Below are 19,724 nucleotides of genomic sequence, written 5' to 3'. Positions count from 1 at the left end.
GTGAAGGTGGTTGATTCTGAACAGAGCACAAAGAACAAATTCCTTCAAGAGTGGCTTTAGCTTAAATGATATTTCTGACCTCCAATGAAAGATCATTTCTATTAGTGTTTAAACTGAGATCTAGGGGTTACATTTTCCTAATCACACTGCCCTTCATGCCTTCTTGTTTTTAGAAGCCCTTTTCACCCTGGCACATTAGAGAAACTAAAGATATTGCTTGAGGTGGAGATTTAGGTGCCTTCTTACCTGCCCTTATTTCCAAGAATCATCAGCCATTGCCAGCATGTCAGAGGAGATAATGATCAGAAAGCAGAGTCTTTTCTAATGTCAGTTTCTAAGCTCATAATTGCAGATTCAGGGATTGTTTTTATGTCATGAGACAGGCAAGGGTGGCTGAAGCTTCTAAAGCATTAAAAGCTTCCTTTTCAAAGCATGAATCTTCTACTTTCTCACATGTCCAGCCGACTGACTGCCAGTCTGTGATGTGGTTTCATGCCAGGAGATAAAAACACACCCAGCAGAGTTCCTGCTTGAAGCTTTGGAGCTACAGAAATCCCCAAAATACTTCTAGTTAGTGATGCTGTTTTACTTTGGTGAATGAATCTTAGATTCAGAGGAGTTTCACAACATCCTGCTCTTGTTTTGGATAAAGGCCATCTCAAGAAAATAAGCTTCTTACTAATGACTAATATCCATAGTATAGCATTTTCATGACATGTATATTGTGGGATTTGATTCATAAATTTGAAAGCCATGTGGATTCAAAGCTGCTTGGAGGTGAGTGATCTTCTTTTAGTCTTATTTGGGTTCAGATTCATAGAGAAGAGAAGAGAAGAGAAGAGAAGAGAAGAGAAGAGAAGAGAAGAGAAGAGAAGAGAAGAGAAGAGAAGAGAAGAGAAGAGAAGAGAAGAGAGAAGAGAAGAGAAGAGAAGAGAAGAGAAGAGAAGAGAAGAGAAGAGAAGAGAAGAGAAGAGAAGAGAAGAGAAGAGAAGAGAAGAGAACTGTCCTCAAGGATGTGAAATGAAAGACTGAAGAACTAGATACTGCACCATTTTATCCAGTTCTCTCATGGTTCCAGTGTGTGACTCCTTGAACACTAGCATGCAGAAAGGTGGTTTGTTTTGTTGGTCATCATTTTTGGTATTGTTTTGTTTTTAAATTAGGATTTTTATTGGGTTTTTTGTTGTTTGTTTGCCTTTCAGTGGGCAAAATAATTTGCACCTTTTGTTTATTTATCCAGCCCTCCAAATATTTGATGCATTGCAAGTTTTATCAGGTGCAAGAACTGTGCAAGCATATCTTTACAGCACTTGGATCAAGTGATTGCTGGGCTGCTTTTGCAACAGCCAAGTGCCCACCACAGATGTCAACTAGGTACCTCTCTGGAGGTACTTGGGTGGTTGCTAGTTCCTAACACCACTTCCTTCATTGCTTCTTTGTCATGTGTCAGATGCAGGCTATCTTCCTGCATCTTCCTGCCTCTTAAATTTGTCTGGAGACTAGTGAGCATTTTTAACAGTCAAGGAAGAACATTATAAAAAGCAATAACTCTCTCTATGTTGTTCTGAGATAGTCATCTGTCTCATAATGTTTTGTTGAAAGATTTTGAGATGTCTGTGCTGTAAAACCTTGATCCTACAAACTACTCCCTGCTGGTTGGAGGTTTTGCACTCACGTTCTGCTCAACACCTGCAGATAAAATGTCCTAAGTCATGGCTTACTCAGAAAATCTGGTACAAGGACTGTTTCACACTTATCTCTTCAAAGCTACACACTCTCTGCAAATTTCAATAAAATGTCTATTTCTGAAAGACCTGGAAGTACCTAACTAAGCTCTGTAGAACCCTGTTATCTGCAAGTTTGCAACATTTTATTTTTTAGAAGCTGAGAAAATACCTGCTAAACATGTTAAATTGTGGAAACGCACAGAGGCATCTATTTACGTACACTGAATATTCTGGAAGCCGAAAGAGGGGAGAAAAGGAGGTTTGGGTTTTCAGATCCAGCTCTTCTGAACACCCTTCCATTCACATAAGAGATAAATTGCTCAAGAAATTGTGTCTGAATGTGATGGTCAAAAATTACCAGCTTCATGTCATCATTTGCTTATGCCTTCTAAGGCATAAAGGGGTAAAAATGTACTCCCATTTAAAATCCATTTTTATCTAAGGCAAAAGTAACTGAGCAAGTATTTCAGTATTATGCATGATTTTAAAAGAAAAATTAACTCAGCCCGCTAATCCACCACAAGGTTAGAGAGATAGCTGGATAAATGCTCTCCAGCAATTGAAGGTGCAATGGAATTTTGTTCAAAAGTGGTTTATCCTCACATTTATAGAAAGCACTTTACATTTATGAACAAAATTTGCCTGTTATAAATCATACCAATTCAAATCACCATAGTAATTTAAACCCCTCATATCAGCCCTTTCTTCACTAATGAATATGACAAATTAAGCGATTCACATGCACACTGTCAAGTTTGTTTCAAAGTAACAATGGCATTTTCTTCATAAATCCTACAGATTTTTTTCAAGTTCTCACAGTGGTGTTGAGCCTGAATGCAATTCCTAGTTCAAATGCAAACAGCAATGATGTCTGTAAATGCCAGTGTTGATTGTTTAAATCTGAGTCAAAATATAAAAGGCACTTTGACTTCTAAGGAGCAACCATCAGTGACCGACCTACATGGAGGTTTACCTGAATACAATAATCCTTGAATATCCTAAGTGATTTATGTATCACATGTACATGCATGCATACAATACCTTTGTGCAACAAATATAAGATTATGTAGCATATGTGAAACACTCAGCTTCATCAGCATCTCTTTGCTATGCAGAGTTCATGTCTGTACCCTCAGCTGCAAAGCACCAGTAGTACAAGCAGCATTTTCCATTACTGGTGTGTGGAGTCAGTCATCAATGCCAGGTGGTATCTCCCCAGAAACCAGCACTTTTCTTATTTTCTTCATTCCTTCACCCTTGAGACTACAATTTCCTCTGCTCATTTTTAGTATTACATGAATACAATAATTTTTTAAATATTGATTAGAGGAAGAAGCCACTTCTTTGCTAGCATCTTTAAAGAACAGTATTTGTAAAAGTAACAGTCCTTTTTCTCAATTACAAAAAAAACAGTAGAAACATTAAAAGAGATGAATTGTTTGATTGATTGTATTTAACTGAGGCAGCACTTACTGGTAAACACAAAGTATCAGAAAATTCACCTCATCACAAACCAGATACACTAATAAGATGTTAAGTGGCTTTTTGTGAATTTTCAAAATATCTGAGAATTGCTACTATTTTTGATCAAAGTTTATACTGCATTTTACTATGATGGCTTTCTTCCTAACCAGCTGAATCGAAGTCCATCCACCAGAGATGTCTGTGCAGAGCCACATCTTCTCTTTCCTGTCTCCCCTTATGCATATGCCAAGTCAGCCGGTATTGGTGCATATCATGGCTGGTGGTAGAAGAAATGCAACCCAAAATGTAGAGGAAGAAAGGGCCCTTTGCTTTAAAGAGGTGACCTGCAGAAACAGGTCTCCATGGGCCAGATTAACTAGCAACTGTCAAAATATCATTTAGAAGTTATGTAAGGTTCCTGTTCTCCAAAGAGATGCTGTCAAGTAAAATAAACCTAAAATGTGTCAGGCTTTGATATTATTTGTAACAACGTGATCTCTTCCAAATTCCAAATATTCATTTCAGTAATGTGATGTGACATCTTAGTAGGAAAAGTCCAAAATGCTTAATGCTGCAATTTACCTGGGACAGATCTGGGTAACAGGGGACTAGAGAATGTGCTGCAAAATAAGTATGAGTGAGGGAAGAGAGAAACATCTGGTCATGTCAGGCAAGTGGGAATTACAAATGAGCAAATAGATGGACTCACGCATTTAGAGCTGGAGATGAACTGAACAGAACAAGTGCAAAGGTAAAAGAGAGGAGGGTACAAAGAGAGGGGTAGGAAGATTGGCTAAAAGTGGGAAATTTTTCTTGCATCCTTGCAGCTGTTTGGAGAAAGTTGGATCACTGTTCAAGTGGGTTTTCTGCAGCCATGAGGTCCAGATCCCAAACTGCTCACTGGAGTCAATGATCACTAGTAAGACTGTAGCAAGTAGTATACATCTTTATTCCTTGGACTGGCTAAAACAGCTAGATTAAGTAGTCCTGTAAGTGTTTTTAATTAAAACGCAGTTTGTTAGATCATGATTAAAAAGGAAGAGCTAATACTGATCCATCGTCTAGAAAGTTTGGAACTTCAAGATACTTAAACCAGTGGTTTTTAGTTAATGATCTCTCTAGGCCTTTAAATAAAATGTAAGATATCATGGGGGTCATCATAATGCCACAGAAGTTGGCAGCACTGCTCTCTGGGGCATTCTTAGTCCTCTGTAGAGCCAGCATTTGGCTATGACTTTTTGTTACTAGTCCCAGCTGGGCAATAATAGGTCCTCCCTTTCCCTGCACTTTCTGTGGTATTTGCAAAGAGATGTGCTTCATTACACAAGAAATAACAAGCCTTCATAAATTACTGGTGAGCCACAGGTGTAGTAAAACTAGGAAAGAGCAGTGATATTGCTGATGTCTGCTAAGCAGGGAGAAATTTTGTAAACTGAGAAAAATCTCTCTTCAGAGAAACATTTTGGTTTCTCAAATGTGTCGAAGTCTGTCCTGAATGGGATCAATAAAATTGCAATTATTGGACTCATAGAATCATAGCTTGGCTTGTGTTGGATGGGGCCTTAAATATCATCTGGTTCCAACATGGCCTTACACACTGCCAAGGGATGGGGCATCCACAGCTTCTCAGGGCAACCTGTGCCAGTGCCTCAATATCCTTGCAGCAAGGAATTTCTTCCTAATATCTAATCTAGACCTGCCCTCAGTTTGAAGCTATTCCTCCTTATCCCCTCGCTACATGCCCTTGTAAATAGTCATACTCCAGCTTTCTTAGAGGCTCCCTTCATTTAATTTCTGTTTTTTTCCCTTTTCTCTTTCTTCTTCTTTCTTTCTTTCTTTCTTTCTTTCTTTCTTTCTTTCTTTCTTTCTTTCTTTCTTTCTTTCTTTCTTTCTTTCTTTCTTCTTTCTTTCTTTCTTTCTTTCTTTCTTTCTTTCTTTCTTTCTTTCTTTCTTTCTTTCTTTCTTTCTTCTTTCTTTCTTTCTTTCTTTCTTTCTTTCTTTCTTTCTTTTCCTTCCTTCCTTCCTTCCTTCCTTCCTTCCTTCCTTCCTTCCTTCCTTCCTTCCTTCCTTCCTTCCTTCCTTCCTTCTTTCCTTTCCTTTCCTTTCCTTTCCTTTCCTTTCCTTTCCTTTCCTTTCCTTTCCTTTCCTTTCCTTTCCTTTCCTTTCCTTTCCTTTCCTTTCCTTTCCTTTCCTTCCTTTCCTTTCCTTTCCTTTCCTTTCCTTTCCTTTCCTTTCCTTTCCTTTCCTTTCCTTTCCTTTCCTTTCCTTTCCTTTCCTTTCCTTTCCTTTCCTTTCCTTTCCTCTCCTCTCCTCTCCTCTCCTCTCCTCTCCTCTCCTCTCCTCTCCTCTCCTCTCTCTCCTCTCCTCTCCTCTCCTCTCCTCTCCTCTCCTCTCCTCTCCTCTCCTCTCCTCTCCTCTCCTCTCCTCTCCTCTCCTTTCCTTTCCTTTCCTTTTTTTCCTGCATCCTTCCATTTACCAATTGTTTGCCACCAAGTTTTATGTGAATAGGAAGCCTGAAAATAATTCTCATGATTATTCAATTTGAACATCTGGTATCATCATGAATGTAACTGGTGTATGAGCTTCTCTGAATTGAACATAGGCTGCATTGTAAGGAAAGGACTTTGAAGCAACTGCACCTGAATTAAACAGGTTTCACAAAAGAGTACATCGCCCTCCCGGTGTGCAGGGCCTAACTAACATTAATGACAATAAACCCTTCTCATATAGGATAATTAGTGCCCTCAGAGTTTAAATTTGCAGATACCGAGGCATTCAAATGAAGTGTGCTTAGCACTTGAAAATAATGTGGAAATTTCTTCATTGTTTGATTGCATTATGTCTAAAGGGGGAAAGAAAAAACTGTTCATAGCTAGGTTAGCTTGCAATTGCTCCAAGTTATGTATTTTTATGCCATGCAAATTTTGTTTCTAGAGTTTATTCATGATACTTTGCTGGCTATTTTCAAGCTGTAAGCAAAGTGTGTTTTTAAAAAAAACTCAAGTGGCATAGTGTATTTTTGCAGGAATGAGGGAGAACTATGGAACAGGTATTTTTTAAAGAATGCATTATAGGAAGAAGGCTGCTTTTAACTGCTTATATCAGATATATTTCAATGCACTTGTCATTGACATCTGAGCACTATGATGCCTTGAGAGGCTACCTAGAAGAGAGGCTAGACAGTGTTAAAGTAGGTATTTATTAAAAGGCCCTCAAAGGAATACACCTTGGGCAGTGCAAGAGCCTGGGCAAGGCTCCACCCAAGATGGACTCTGGGTCATGAGTTTTCACACTTTTATAAGTTTTGGTCCATTTACATATTGGGTTTAATCGTCCAATTACAGCTTCAGGTTGTGAAGTCCCATCCTCCCAGATTGCTCTCCTCAGTTCTCTGTTGTTTACACTTTTTGGGCCTGAAGCTCCAACAGTGTCCTGGTTCTCAGGCTGGATAAGGATTGTTTTGTCTAACTAAACTGTGAAGAGAACTTGCTAGCACTTCACATGAAGTTCAGAGTTATGTGCTAATGCAGTACAGAATATGAAAAATATCAAAGCTAAAACTTAAGGCATCACTACGCTGGTGATGAGGTATTTGGTAAGTGTCCATAAAGAAAAGCAAGTGTTCTCTGGGAGCTCAAGACTATGGACCAAAACTTCTTTAGACATTGGATGACTCAGGATCCTGATGTTGTGAAATGGACTCAAGAAGATGCCTCAAAGCGACAAAAGTATACTTGTCAAGTCTTCTTCTTTCAGAAAGCTTCTTGTAGAATACAGAGAGAAGGATCAGCTTGGTGCTGGAGATGTTGGTTATCACCTGTCAAGCTGCTCTGCGTGTCCCTTCACCTCAGAGGTCGTGCAGCTTGCCATCTGTAGTGAGGGCTGTGCCTTCCTTCCCACCACCTTGCTCAGCTCAGCTCCTCCGAACCTGACCTTCCCACACATCCCAAAGTGTGGGACTACTGACTGACACACACACCCTGCCACTGAGTGATCATAATGGGACCCTCAGACTCTAGCACAAAATTAAATTTGCAGTGATCTGGAGCGCCAAGCACAGCCTTAGAGGGTAAAAATGAATGAGGGTCCACTGGTCCTATCTAGTTATAATAGAATTACAGAATGGTTTAGACTGGAAAGGACCTTAATGATCCTCTAGTTACAATTTCCCTGCCATGAGCAGGGCTGCCACCCACTGCATCTCCTATGACCATCCAAACTGTACTTCTTCAAAGACTATCTTCCTTACTAATGAAAAATGCCATTACTGTATAACTTACCCTGTTTTCAACAGCATCAAAACACAGTTCATGTCCTTCCAGATCCTCCAGAAACATTTTTCCTTGCTGATTTTCCCCTGCTTGTACTGCTTCACAGTTCACCTATTTGAAAAACAAGCAGGCTAGCTAAAGGCCAGGGATAACTTCTATTGTTTGTATTTATAGTTGTGAACTTTGTGTCCTTATTTTTCTCCAGTCACATTTGTTCAGTCCCTCAACCTGAAAACTCTTTGAAGAAGTTTCTGTGTCTTGCAAGATGGCTTTTTTGACATTGCAAATGCTCTGCAATGGGAGTCATGAAACAAATAACCTTAATATCCATTATTTTGACATGTTTTGATGCTTCTCTTTTTGCTGTTATCAAAAGGAACATTATATCATTTAAACCCTCATTTTCAAGTCAGGAAATCAGGATAATGGTTTTAGTAGAACTCAAAAGGCAGGAAGGTTTGGGAGTAGGTTCTTTCTCTGTTTTCATCTGCCTCTCTATATCAATACATCAGCTACAGTTTAAAAACACTGAAAAATTCTGCTGGTTAGCTCAAAGTCTGGAAAACATCACAGAAGTTGTGAGATTTATGATCTATTTCTGAACAAATATAGAAGAATCTATTGGAAATATAAACTGTAGAAGTTCTGCTAGGACATATAGAAAATCTTTAAATTTACAGGCAAGTTTTCTGTTATTATTTTTAGTGTTTGTAATTTGTTTTTGAGATACTGCCTTCAGATTTCTTCAGGCTCTTGAGATAACCTACTGCTTATGCTTTTCAACTCAGTATGTCCTCAGTATGCAAATTAGTAGACTGTCATTAGCATTAATTGAAATGTTACTAGGGCATCATCTAATGAGAAATCCACAATGCAGGTGTGCACTAGTAGAAATGATAGAAAATTATGAATTCTCCCTAATGTCCTTAATAAATAAATGCATTTGGAGATGTGGGGTGTTAGCTTTATTTCCTGGCCACTATGACATGATGTGGGTCATAAAAGACTACAATTACCCTGTATCACCTGTGAGGACTTCCTCAGCTTTGGCTCCTATGGACTTTGATATGTGTTAAGTTAAATGCGGTCTCGAGTACCAGCTGAAAGTGAAAAGATCAGTGCAGGCCAGAAAGAAGACCCTTTCCTAACTATCCAAGGTAGACACCCTAGAAAAATAAATTGCTTGCTTCTTCTGAGACATCCATCAGTGAATATGTCCTTAGATTTCAGTGGATTTCTAATCAGCCAGTCATTTCTTGTATTAAGAGGGTGCCTTTTTGATTTGGATCTAGTCTGGATCCACTAAATGGAGTCTATTTTGCCGCTAAGGCTGTGCCAAATTGAATACAGCACTTCTGCCTAGCACAAAGAAATCACACTAACCTCTTGGAAGTCTTTGAAATATCAGTGCAAAGGTTTCCCCCACGTATATATGTCTAATCTTCCTTCAGCTGCTTCTCTGAGGCTGGCAGGTATCATTTTGCATCCCTCAGTGAAAATGCTGTAAAGAGAATATTGAGCTGTTTTCCAGCTGTGTTTGTTTAGGTAGGAATATTTTCTTCTACTTGCAGCACAGGCAGCTATTTGGGATTGTTGTCAGTTTTCTTTTGATATAGATTCCTTGTATATAGTTCTTCTGTAAATGTTTTCAGCATTCACTGTCTTTTATCCAAAGATTTTTTTTTTAGTGTGCCTCACAGAGGGATTTTGTAGATGAGTATCTGAACTACCAAATGTAAAATTGCTTGAGATGAGAAGAACAAAATTTTTTTCAACTAAAACTACATTCATCAGCTTTGCAATGAACTCTTAGCAAAAATTTATGCAAAATTTGAAAAAAATTACTTTTTAAAATGCAGATTCTCTTTCCCCCAAAATTTTCCTCTATTTTTGATTTAATATTCAATCAAGTGCCTCTTTCTATATCCTATATAGATATATATATAATAACATATAATATATTAATGTAACATTAATATTAATATCATACTAATATTAATTTTAATATATTAATATTATATTAATATTATATTAATATTATATTAATATATTAATGTATATAATTTATATAATAATATATTAAATATATAATAAATCACATATCATGATATATATAATGGTTATAAATGAAATGTAATTTTAAAGAAATTATAGGAATGTTTTTAGAATAGAATAGATGTTTTGCTTGGAATAAAAAGAGACATTGAGATGAATTCAGAGTTATTTTAATCTTGGTGCACTAAAACATAAATATCTTAAAATTATAGTTATGTTAGGTCAACAGAAAGAATGTGTCTGATTTTGTTTAAAACAGTTACACAGTGTTGAATGAGCTGGACACCCTGAGGTCTGTCAGATGTCTTCCTTTTGTCTTATTCTCCTTTTCTGTTAACCATTCTGTTCATAAATGTTAGGAACCAACTATTTGCAGCTTTAAATTAAATAGCAAAGTATATAAAAATTAGTTAATGTCATATCATTTGTGGACTCTTATCTATAATTAATTCATTTAAAAGCTTGTGTACATTTAATACTGTTACACTGTTAGTATATGTGTTGCATCTTCCTTATTTAAGAACATATTTCTGCCTTGGACCCTGTTGCTATTTGCTCTCCTATGAGTGGTTAGGATGATCACCCAAGTGTATAATAAGGTTGATAAGGCTCTATACACCTGAGGGAATCCTGCCTATCAGAAATGTATCTCTCTGTATTCTTATTGTCTCATTTTAGGTGGTTTGGGATGTTTTCATTTTGTCTTAAAATAGATTGCAACATCTTCCAGGCACAGCCTTTGTCTTCTGGTGTGCAGAAAACAGCAGGGCCAACCTCAAATGGAACTTCTTGGTAGCACTGCAATGTAATTATTGTTATACAGGTTTTAATATTACATGTTACATATAATTTTTTAAGGACATAATAGCATTCAAAGGTGCATCTTTTTTTTTTTTTAACAGTAAAAACCTGAATTGCATTCCTACAGGATAAATAAACAGTTACCTTCATTGCTCCTATGTTTTGTGACTTGTTTCATTGGGATTAGTTATTTTTTAAACTCTAATAGGTTCATCACATAAAGGTTACTTGCTTTTGTGAGAAGTTGTGGCCCTTTTCATTTCTCCTATTTTGCTGACCCTGTAGCAGACATCTCTTGCTGTCTGTAGCCCCACTTAATAGCCTGAACTCACCTAGGAGTACAGAAAGGAGAGGAAGTTCTCCAATTAGGCTGTAGTGAGGCACAGAAAACAGTCAAGCAGCCTTTCCAGCTAAGCCTCAGCTCGATCTGGGTCAGAGCCCACATTTCAGTGGGGGAATACACAGGCCTCACGCCCCCACTTGTGCAGCAGCTCTCAGAAGTTTTTTGAGAGCCGGAATAGATGATGAGCAGCAGGTGAACTGCTGCTCCCGAGTCGCTGGGGAAACTTGAGTACATCTCTGATGGTCTCTGTTCCTGTTCTCAGGGAGCTGAAGGGTAGGCAGTTTCTTGCTGGAATTTAGTGTTACATTAAAAAAAAAACCAAACAAATGGCATAAATTTTGTGAGAGTCTAATTGGTAGAAGTAAGAGAGTACAAATGACAGAGAGACTTTTCACCAGGGGCTGCAGTGACAAGGCAAGGGGAAACAGTTATAAAATGAAAAAGGGTAGGTTTAGATTGGATGCAAGGAAGAAATATTTTAGGATCAGGATGGTGAGACCATTGCACAAGTTGTACTAAATCATCTTTAGATGTTCATTCTAACACAAATTATTTAATTTTGACTTGATATTTTTTTGGACTGATGTTTCTGTTTGCTTGGCCTCATGTTTATTTTTTAATCCTTTCTTTTATTATAGCTTGTTGGCTTTTACAAAAATAAAAACTGAAAAAAGTACTTCATCCTCTTATTTGCCCATTGGACTCATCAGTGCAATTTCTTGAGGGTAAATTTTGTCATGGGAGGATGATTGCAGGCTTTTCAGAACAATTTAATTTGATGTAACAATACTGTAACTCCTGCTAAATCTTGCAGAGATTCTGTAAAATATCCAAATTAAGCACAGTAACCAATCCGTGTCTGCATTTGAATAGTAGCTGACTGTACTTTATTTTGAATAATGCATTTGCACTACTTTAAAATTAGCAAAAATTATCTGAAATTAAGGTAGATTTGTCCTACTGAAGATAAAACATTTTTATTGCTAATGAAATATTGTGACATTCTACCTAATTGCTGGTATAATTTCACAAATGTGCTGAATCATGTTATCATGGGGAAAAGGGGACTCTTTATCTACAGAAGGTCTAGTCAAGAGGTGCCTAGTATTAAATGGAGTTAATATGCAATTTCATATCATTTGGATTTTAACCATACTACTTTTGTAGGTGGGCAAAAAAATTCTGTGATACGAAGCCTGAAATCATTTAATCAGGAATGTAAATCAGTTATGTGGTTCAGTTACCAAATGTTCATAGAACCAGCCATAGTAGATTGTTGTTTTTTAATTACAGCTGCTCTGTAATGTGTTTGTGTCACCAGGTTCCAAGAAAGGAAATAGCATGGTATGGCAGTTTGCTATGCCAAATGACCACTGCTCCTGCCAAATATAAATACTACCAGGAGTGGGTTCTTCTATAGGATGATAGCCACATCCCTAATTAATGAATGCCACCTTTCCCTATATGTATTTATGTTCAGATAATTTGTTTAAATAATGTTCCTACTACATGCTTTATAGCCTTCTGCCTTTTGCTACACAAATTTTAGCTTATATTGCAAACTGTGCAAGTCATTTGGCAAATGTAATTTCCATCCCTGCATACTAATCGATTTCTTCACAAACACCTGCTATCAGTTATGATAATAAAAATGCCATTCTAAATTGAAAAGGGCCCAAATGGAGCTTCCTAAGGAAATGACTTAAGTGTCTTTCAATGCCTTTAATGTAGTAATGTTCTTGTAGTGCCAACACTTTTTTCAGCATTTGCATTTTATATAATTTTTTTCTATTACATCATTTTTCTGTCTAAATGGTTCCTCATAACTGTTGCTGGGAAGTAGTTCATAGCAAGGCTGGAGAAAAATGTCTGTGTTTCCTCTCTCATGGGACTAAATCCAGCAACTCTGCATTGGGAAAATTCCTTAGCACAGACCTGATTGGAACATCTGGCCATTGTGCAAGTATAAATACTAAATGGCTGTATCCCTATAACATCACTGGGAAAACGTTGTAAAGTTGGTGAGTGCCTTGCCCTTGGACTGCATGCCAGTTTCTTCCTAAAATATAAGCCTAAATTTAGCAGCCAGATTGCAAGTAGCATTTGAATTATCCAGGGTCACTTTATGGCTTCTTCCATCCCAGGAAATAACCTTCCAGCAACAATCCTTGCCAGAACCTAATCATTTTCAGCTCTGCTGGGTCTTGTCTCAGCTCCGAAATGTCTCACTGGCATTCAGCTGTAGTGTCATCTCTCCAGACAATGTCCTCTGTGTTATTTGAAAAGAAATAACCCATTTCACTGATTTTTTTTTTTTCACATTTTCATTTTCTCTTAGCCCTAGCCGCCCAAGCATATGCGCTAAAGGAGGAGAATGATAGTCTCCGATGGCAGCTGGATGCTTACAGGAATGAAGTGGAGCTCCTGAAGCAGGAGAAAGGACAGCTCTTTCGAACAGAGGAAAGCCTAACGAAGGACCAGCAGCTGCAGTTCCTACAGCAGACAATGCAAGGCATGCAGCAGGTATTGCTAAGGAAGAAAAGAAAAGGTCTTCCATTTTAGAATAGTCATACCATGGGGCTCTGCTGTACTCAAGACTATTCATTAAGGTCCTGATTTCTTTTCAGAAAATCACAGGGACTTAGATGGGGGGAAAGGGAGGAGAGTTTGGGAATATATTTAGGCATAGTCATTTTAGGAATTCATAAACTGCAAATCCATTGATCATTCAAGAAAATTCTTTATGCATTTGCTAGTTATGAGCAAATTGCTCTGTTTCTCTTCTCACTTATTCCATCTGGCCCTGGTATTGCACAGAAATGTTTTTAAAATTGTCTAATGCATCATAATCAATGCTCTGTGGTGTTTTCATTTGCACTCATCTGCATCTTTTTTTCTGCTATTGTTTGAGAATGACTGAGACATCAGCGTGTCCAGACTACTCTCCTTAACTTGCAAATTGCTAGCAACATCAGTGCTATTTCCTGAGGTGTTATCATTTATGCTGACCCATGGATGCAACCTTTTCATTCAGACAGTTTTTAAGTGGTTTAGTGCAGCAAAAAAGCTTTTTCTCTGACACCAGTCAACGAGAAACTGCACAATCTCCCTGCAGGGGCAAAGGGTGTCAGTTTATCATAATTATTATCCTTTATTTGTTAGTGTGCTGCTGACACTGTGCTGGGTGAGTCTTGGCAAGCACATCCAGACTGCTCCCACTGCGTTGTGTGACGTGTCCACTGACACATGAGCAGCCCTCACCCAGAGTGCCTGTGTGCAGCATCTTCCCTGCCCAGGCACTTGTGTTCAGCTGGTAGGTGACAGACCACAAGGGCAGTGGCTCAGCACAGCGCTGGGCTGTGCTCCCAGCTGGAGTGGAGCTTCTCAGCCTGGCACTGCAGAGGTTAAGTTTGCTTCCCTCATCTGTAGCACCGCTCACGCTCCTCTGGCACCCCTGGTTATTAGATTCCAGAAGGGGACAAGTTGTACCCACTTCCAGACTGTACTAAGCTGCTTTTGTATGGCAAAACCCAGGAGATATTAATATACAAATGAGCTGCCTTGTTGGGTTAGGAATTGCAAGGCTGTCCTGGTGCCCATCGAATCCAGCAAGTCTGCCAATCCCTGCTAAAACCCAATAACAGAGCACAAGGCAACCCTACACACACATATTGATTTCAACACAAGCCCCTTTAAGCCTGCAAATTTTTACAAAATCAGGGTGATTTATTGTATGGTGGAGTAATTCTGACCAAAATACTTTAAAAGTTGAAAATAAGTAATTGATAATTCAGGAATGAAATCTTTCCCAGACTTCAGAATTAAGTCATTACTCAGAAATACTTAAGGTTTCTGTATACTTTAGATAAGCTTGAGGTCTGTTCATGATCTTATCCTTATATAAATGGATACTTAAATATCACTGGTTTTAATAAATTTAACACCATATGTAAAGATTGTGCTGTATTTAATCCTGGTGCTAATTCTCCATTAAAATTAATGAAAAATAGGCATAAAATACTACTAAATAAAAATTCTGGAGCCCTAGCACCCATTTGACATTATTATAATTTTCTGTCTGGGGTCTGGATGAAGTATAATCAAGTCTGTAGAATATAAATAGATTTTTATTGAACTTCAAGCAAATGCTAATAATGCAAATCAATAACGCAGAGTTACTGACATATCTCTCTGTTCAGCTGGCCATGGACACTGCAGTCTCTGCTCCTCTGAGAGTTCCTGTGTTCGTGACAGTTTTGCTGTGAGGTTCTCAATTTTTCTAGTTTGCAATCTCAGGGTCAGACCTACTTGCTCCCAATGGGATATAATTAGAGATGGCCCAAGGAGCTGGAGAAGACACTGCAGATAATCCAGTCTGACAATATGCTGAGGAGAGCAGCAACACAGAAGCACGGGAGGTGAAGTTCAGAATATTTGGTGGGAAATTATCAGTCAGTTAAGCAGCTGGATGATGGTTTTGGATTTCAGTAATTAGCCACACTCATGACATCTCATAACCTTTGTGATTTTCATGCAGTTAATGCATGAATATGTAGAAATAAACCTTTGATTTAGGTAGACTCAGTTTTATCTCAGCTTGGTTTTGTCAGTGTTGAGAGATGACAACCTTAGCTGAAATCCACCAGTGTAGCAGGTGCTCAGCATCTATGGAAATCAGTCTCACTATGAAATATTAAATATATATCCAGGACTTGAGTATAAATAATTTAACAAGAAGACCTGTATTCCCTTTTATCCTTTTGTATATATTAAAATTAATTTCAGACAAGGTAAACTGAATGCCACTGAATTCCTGATCCCTTCATATATGTCAGCATTGAAAAACATATTTCTCCTTCTTCTTTTCTCCTCATTCTCCTCTATTTTTTCATACACTTCTTCTAACTCTGAAAACTAGAGAACAAGTGATTTGAACTGCAGCCTGAAAAGCAGATTTATCTGAGAAAAATTAGATGCATTTTCAGAATCAAGACATTTTTTGTAAACATATTTGGTGCCAAACAATAGCAAATAACACACCACCGATGTATTTTTAATGTACTTCTACCATCTGGATGTTTTTCAGGATTCTTCCCTGTGTTTGCAGGACAGATTAAATGAATGTTTATTTTTCTCTTCCATCACTCCCACTGATCTAAAGTAACATCAGGAAAATCACACAGATGTTTGCTTGTGAAGTGTACCTTATGGGCAGCAGTAGCAACCTCCTTATTTGCTGTGTCTAAAAAAAGAAAATCCTTTGGACTAATGACATTGAACTTAGGGGGTTTTAGTCAACTTCCTCCATAAAACTGTGTCACAGTTTAATTTCATACCCACTGTGAGATCTCAAACAAATGGAAATAATGTCTTGTATCCATGGTAACAAATGAGATACACTTTACCTGATTTTGAGATGGAAATTGAATTAACTTGTCACTGCTGCATAGGTGGTATTGCCTTCAATTTATTTCTATATGAGAACACACATACCAAGACGATCACTTTTTGAATGGTTCTTTTTCCAGCAGTGTTTGGTATGCTCTAAAAAAAGTCTGTGATCACAAGAAAGGATGTTTTAGTTGTAACTATTTTTGCAACACTTCACAGCACAGCTGTAAGAATTTTTTTAATCTTGCCTCTCTGTCTGAAATGTTTCATCAGATTCATGACTATAGGTAATGCAGAAAATATCACCTAGTAGTGTTGCTTAATGGTTGAAATCATAAGCCTCAATTTTCAGTGGGTATATAATTTCTCCAAATTTTAACTATTTAGTTTAGCATATTGCATGTGGAATAGCAAGCAGAATTCTTTTGAAAAATATCCTCAACATAATCTTTCAGCCATTCCAAGAACAAAGCATGAAAAATATACTTTCATTGTACATTGTCCATCAAATATAATTCTTGAAGAAATGTACTTGCCACCTTTATTTGCCACCTTGCTTTGAAACCAAGGCTCAGAATTTAACAGTGAGTCTCTATTGAATTAATGATGTGGTTCCCAGATCCTTTATACAATCTGTCTGAAACTGATAGTCTTAGCAAGCCTTTGAAAAAATGTCAGTTTTCCACAAAGGAGATGACACTCATTAGGATGTGTTCGAGTAAATTTTAGATTGTTACTGGTCATCCAGGATTGTGGCTCATGAACCACTTCAGTGAAATGTTTTAAGCCTCAGGTTAATCCTGAGTCTACAAAGCACATGCCCTTTAGCATGACTCTAATTTAACAAGTTAGCTCTACCTTTTTTTGTCAGGCTTAACTGGCCAAGGTGTGGGGCCATGCTTGTACAGCTGTGCTGATTCCTGAACTGGTACATTTGCCAATGGGCTGGTAATTTTGCATGGTGCTTCACCGCATCATGTAAATGTAGGATAATGTTCTTTCCTCTCATAACTCCCCGAGCACGATGGGCTGAATTTAGCTCCTGCAGGCAAGGGTGTCATCCACAAATCCCCATTTAAACTGTGCTCCATAAATGTTATGTCCAGGAAATGTATACTAGTGCCTACAATTCTGCTATTGCACATGCTGAGATGTGCCGATTAAGAGGCACCTCATTGCCCCCATCCCCTGAGGGGCCTGAATCACTGGCTGGGCTTGGGATCATACCGTTAACACAGAGTGACAGCACAGGCTCCCCTTTGCTGGCAGGGGTGCATTAAAGCCCAGCCACGGGGTTATTGCAGCAGCAGGGGATGCGCCACAGTGCCTCTCTCAAAATTAGTGCTCAAGCTGGAAAGCCAGAACAAAGGGAACAGTCGTGTGTGGTGGGTGTAGGGCTGACAGAAGGGCTGATACACTGCTGGGAGTGCCACCAACTCAGCTCAGCATGTCTCAGCAGGAGACTGAACATATTCTGGCCCTGCTGATGACCCACATGGGTGTCACTCTGATGCAGTGTGATAAGAGTCCACTTTTGTCTTTTCTTCTTTTTCTCCCTGGACAATACCAATTTAATGTGAATTGCAATGCAGATTGTGAACCTGAGCACTCAGAAGTCAGGAGCTGCCAGAACCACTGCCTGTGCATTTTGCTTTGTATACATCAGAGACCCTTCCCCATTTGGTGCTGCAGCAGAGAGTGCACAGTCAATCATCACCTGTTCAGTACCTCCCTGTCCTTGCTGTTCAATATGCAGCTCAAGGTCTTTCTGCAAAAGCCACATTGCTCCTGACATTTCCTACATTTCCCAAACTGCAAAAGAAAAAGGAGTTTCTTTTGCAGTTTACTAATCATTTAACATGTAAAATAGATAGCACATGCATCTGAGACTGATACACCTCTTTAAAGAGCTCTGATAAATACCAGATGACTAGCAATCATAAAATCACAGAATCATTTAGGTGATAAAGGACTTTTAAGATCAGCAAATCCAACAATTAACCCAGTATTTCCCAGTCCACAACTAAGCCATGTCCCTAAGCACAGCATCTACATACCTTTTAAATACCTCCAGGGATGGTAACTCCACCACTTCCCTGGACAGCCTGTTCCAAAGCTTGACAACCCTTTTGGTGGAGAAATTTTTCCTAATATCCAGCTCTATCCTTCATTTCAGGCTTTCAGTTTTCATGCAGGGTAGGACTGTTTTGTCTGTGTTATGCCTCACTTTTGTGGTTGGGAGGGTAGGAATTGCTGTTGGAGTGCCTTGCAGCTCCCTCTTTACACTCGTTGCTCCCTCAAAGGAGGGCGGTCAGGGTGGTGCAGACTGTGGGGAGCGCACATTTTCCACAGTATCATCACTGGGAGACAGATTACAACCCTTTTATCAAATTGAAGTGTCCCAAGAGGCATCTATCAGCTTTTTCAGCAAGACCATGTACCTGTAAAATATAGTAACTCTTCTGAGTAGAAAATCCAAAGGTAATTAGTGTTGGCCTCACTATGCTGCCTTTGAAATTAATTGGATTTCTACCATCCCCAGCCATTAGAGTAGAGCCAATCCATTTTCAGATGGAGCTAGCAGTTTTTTCTACAAGCAAGGATGGCACTTCTCAGGTCTTCCCTTTTTTTCATAGCTTTTTCTCATACAAGTAGTCAAACTGAATAGTGCCATGGTCCACACTCTTTCAGTGGGAGCAGGTACAAAAAGAACATTTCTGTGCAGGAGGTTGTAACAGACAGGAGGGCAGGGCATCATGAGGCTTTTTTTCCTCATCGATCTTTTAAGCCATCTACCACCTATTAAGATCCAATAGGGCTCAGCTGGCATTGAGGTCTGCAGGTCTCAGATCCTTCACATGTGTTGTTAACTGTCACAGCCATTCCTTTCTCTCACATACAAACATTCTGAAATGTCAGAAGCCACAGACACAGATGCTGGTGGCTGAAAATTGCTGAATCTGGTGCTGTGTAAGTGCCATGGCCACTATAACAATGATATACCTTTAAATATACAGGTTCTAGTAGCAGTTTAGTGCTGAAATTAGGATCATTGTTGAATAGATGGAGCATGTTATGGCTATATTTATTAATATAGCCTAAGTGCAGAGGAGATTTGTAGCCTTTTTTATTCCATCTACTCTTGCTCACCAAACATGTATTCAGCATACAACCCAACCAATGTACTTATGCACAACTATAAACTGATTCTTCTCCAAAGCTGGATTAAAGAAGAATAAATATAAGAGATAAAAAAATCCCTTTTATTTGCACTTTTACCTGGTAAGTAAACAGACCAGAATAATTATGTTGGAAATGGTTTTAATTGCAGTATGAATTCCAGTTAGATCTTTTTTCCTTTTTTTTTTTTTCTATAAGAGTGGTACTGGAGCAGTAATGACAGTACTGATAACCTTATAGGGAATGGATACAAGTTAAGTGTGAGGGGCTGGACCCAACATCCAGATGTTCACTTCCATGCCTGTTCCTTCTCTCACCCAGTGGCTGATATTTGAAAACTGGTAAAGAAATATATGATCTCCCAGGAGAGAGAGAAATGTTCCTGTAAGTGTTGTCTTAGCTCACTTGGGCTTTTCAGGGCTCTGTACAGTCCAATCCATGTTTAAACTTCCAGAAAACACTTACTCTTTTGATTATATTAAAAAAAAAAGA

The 19,724-nt window shown here is 38.5% G+C and overlaps 1 protein-coding gene and 1 long non-coding RNA gene across 8 annotated transcripts in view; one reads left to right on the top strand and one right to left on the bottom strand.

The window, feature by feature from the left end:
* ENOX1 (ecto-NOX disulfide-thiol exchanger 1) overlaps positions 1-19,724 on the top strand; it is a 358,181-nt gene that overhangs the window by 301,842 nt on the left and 36,615 nt on the right. For all 7 annotated transcript variants that reach the window (XM_077173669.1, XM_077173673.1, XM_077173668.1 and 4 more), the window contains one exon: positions 13,000-13,184. In XM_077173669.1, the coding sequence (XP_077029784.1) occupies positions 13,000-13,184 (185 nt within the window). The remainder of the gene's footprint in view (positions 1-12,999; positions 13,185-19,724) is intronic.
* LOC143693351 (uncharacterized) overlaps positions 1-19,724 on the bottom strand; it is a 68,089-nt gene that overhangs the window by 19,782 nt on the left and 28,583 nt on the right. The gene's annotated exons all lie outside the window — the stretch shown is intronic.

Source organism: Agelaius phoeniceus, chromosome 2, assembly GCF_051311805.1.
Source record: "Agelaius phoeniceus isolate bAgePho1 chromosome 2, bAgePho1.hap1, whole genome shotgun sequence".
Lineage (NCBI taxonomy): Eukaryota > Metazoa > Chordata > Aves > Passeriformes > Icteridae > Agelaius > Agelaius phoeniceus.
Note: the sequence above shows the minus strand (reverse complement) of the source record. Positions and strands in the feature narration are given on the sequence as shown.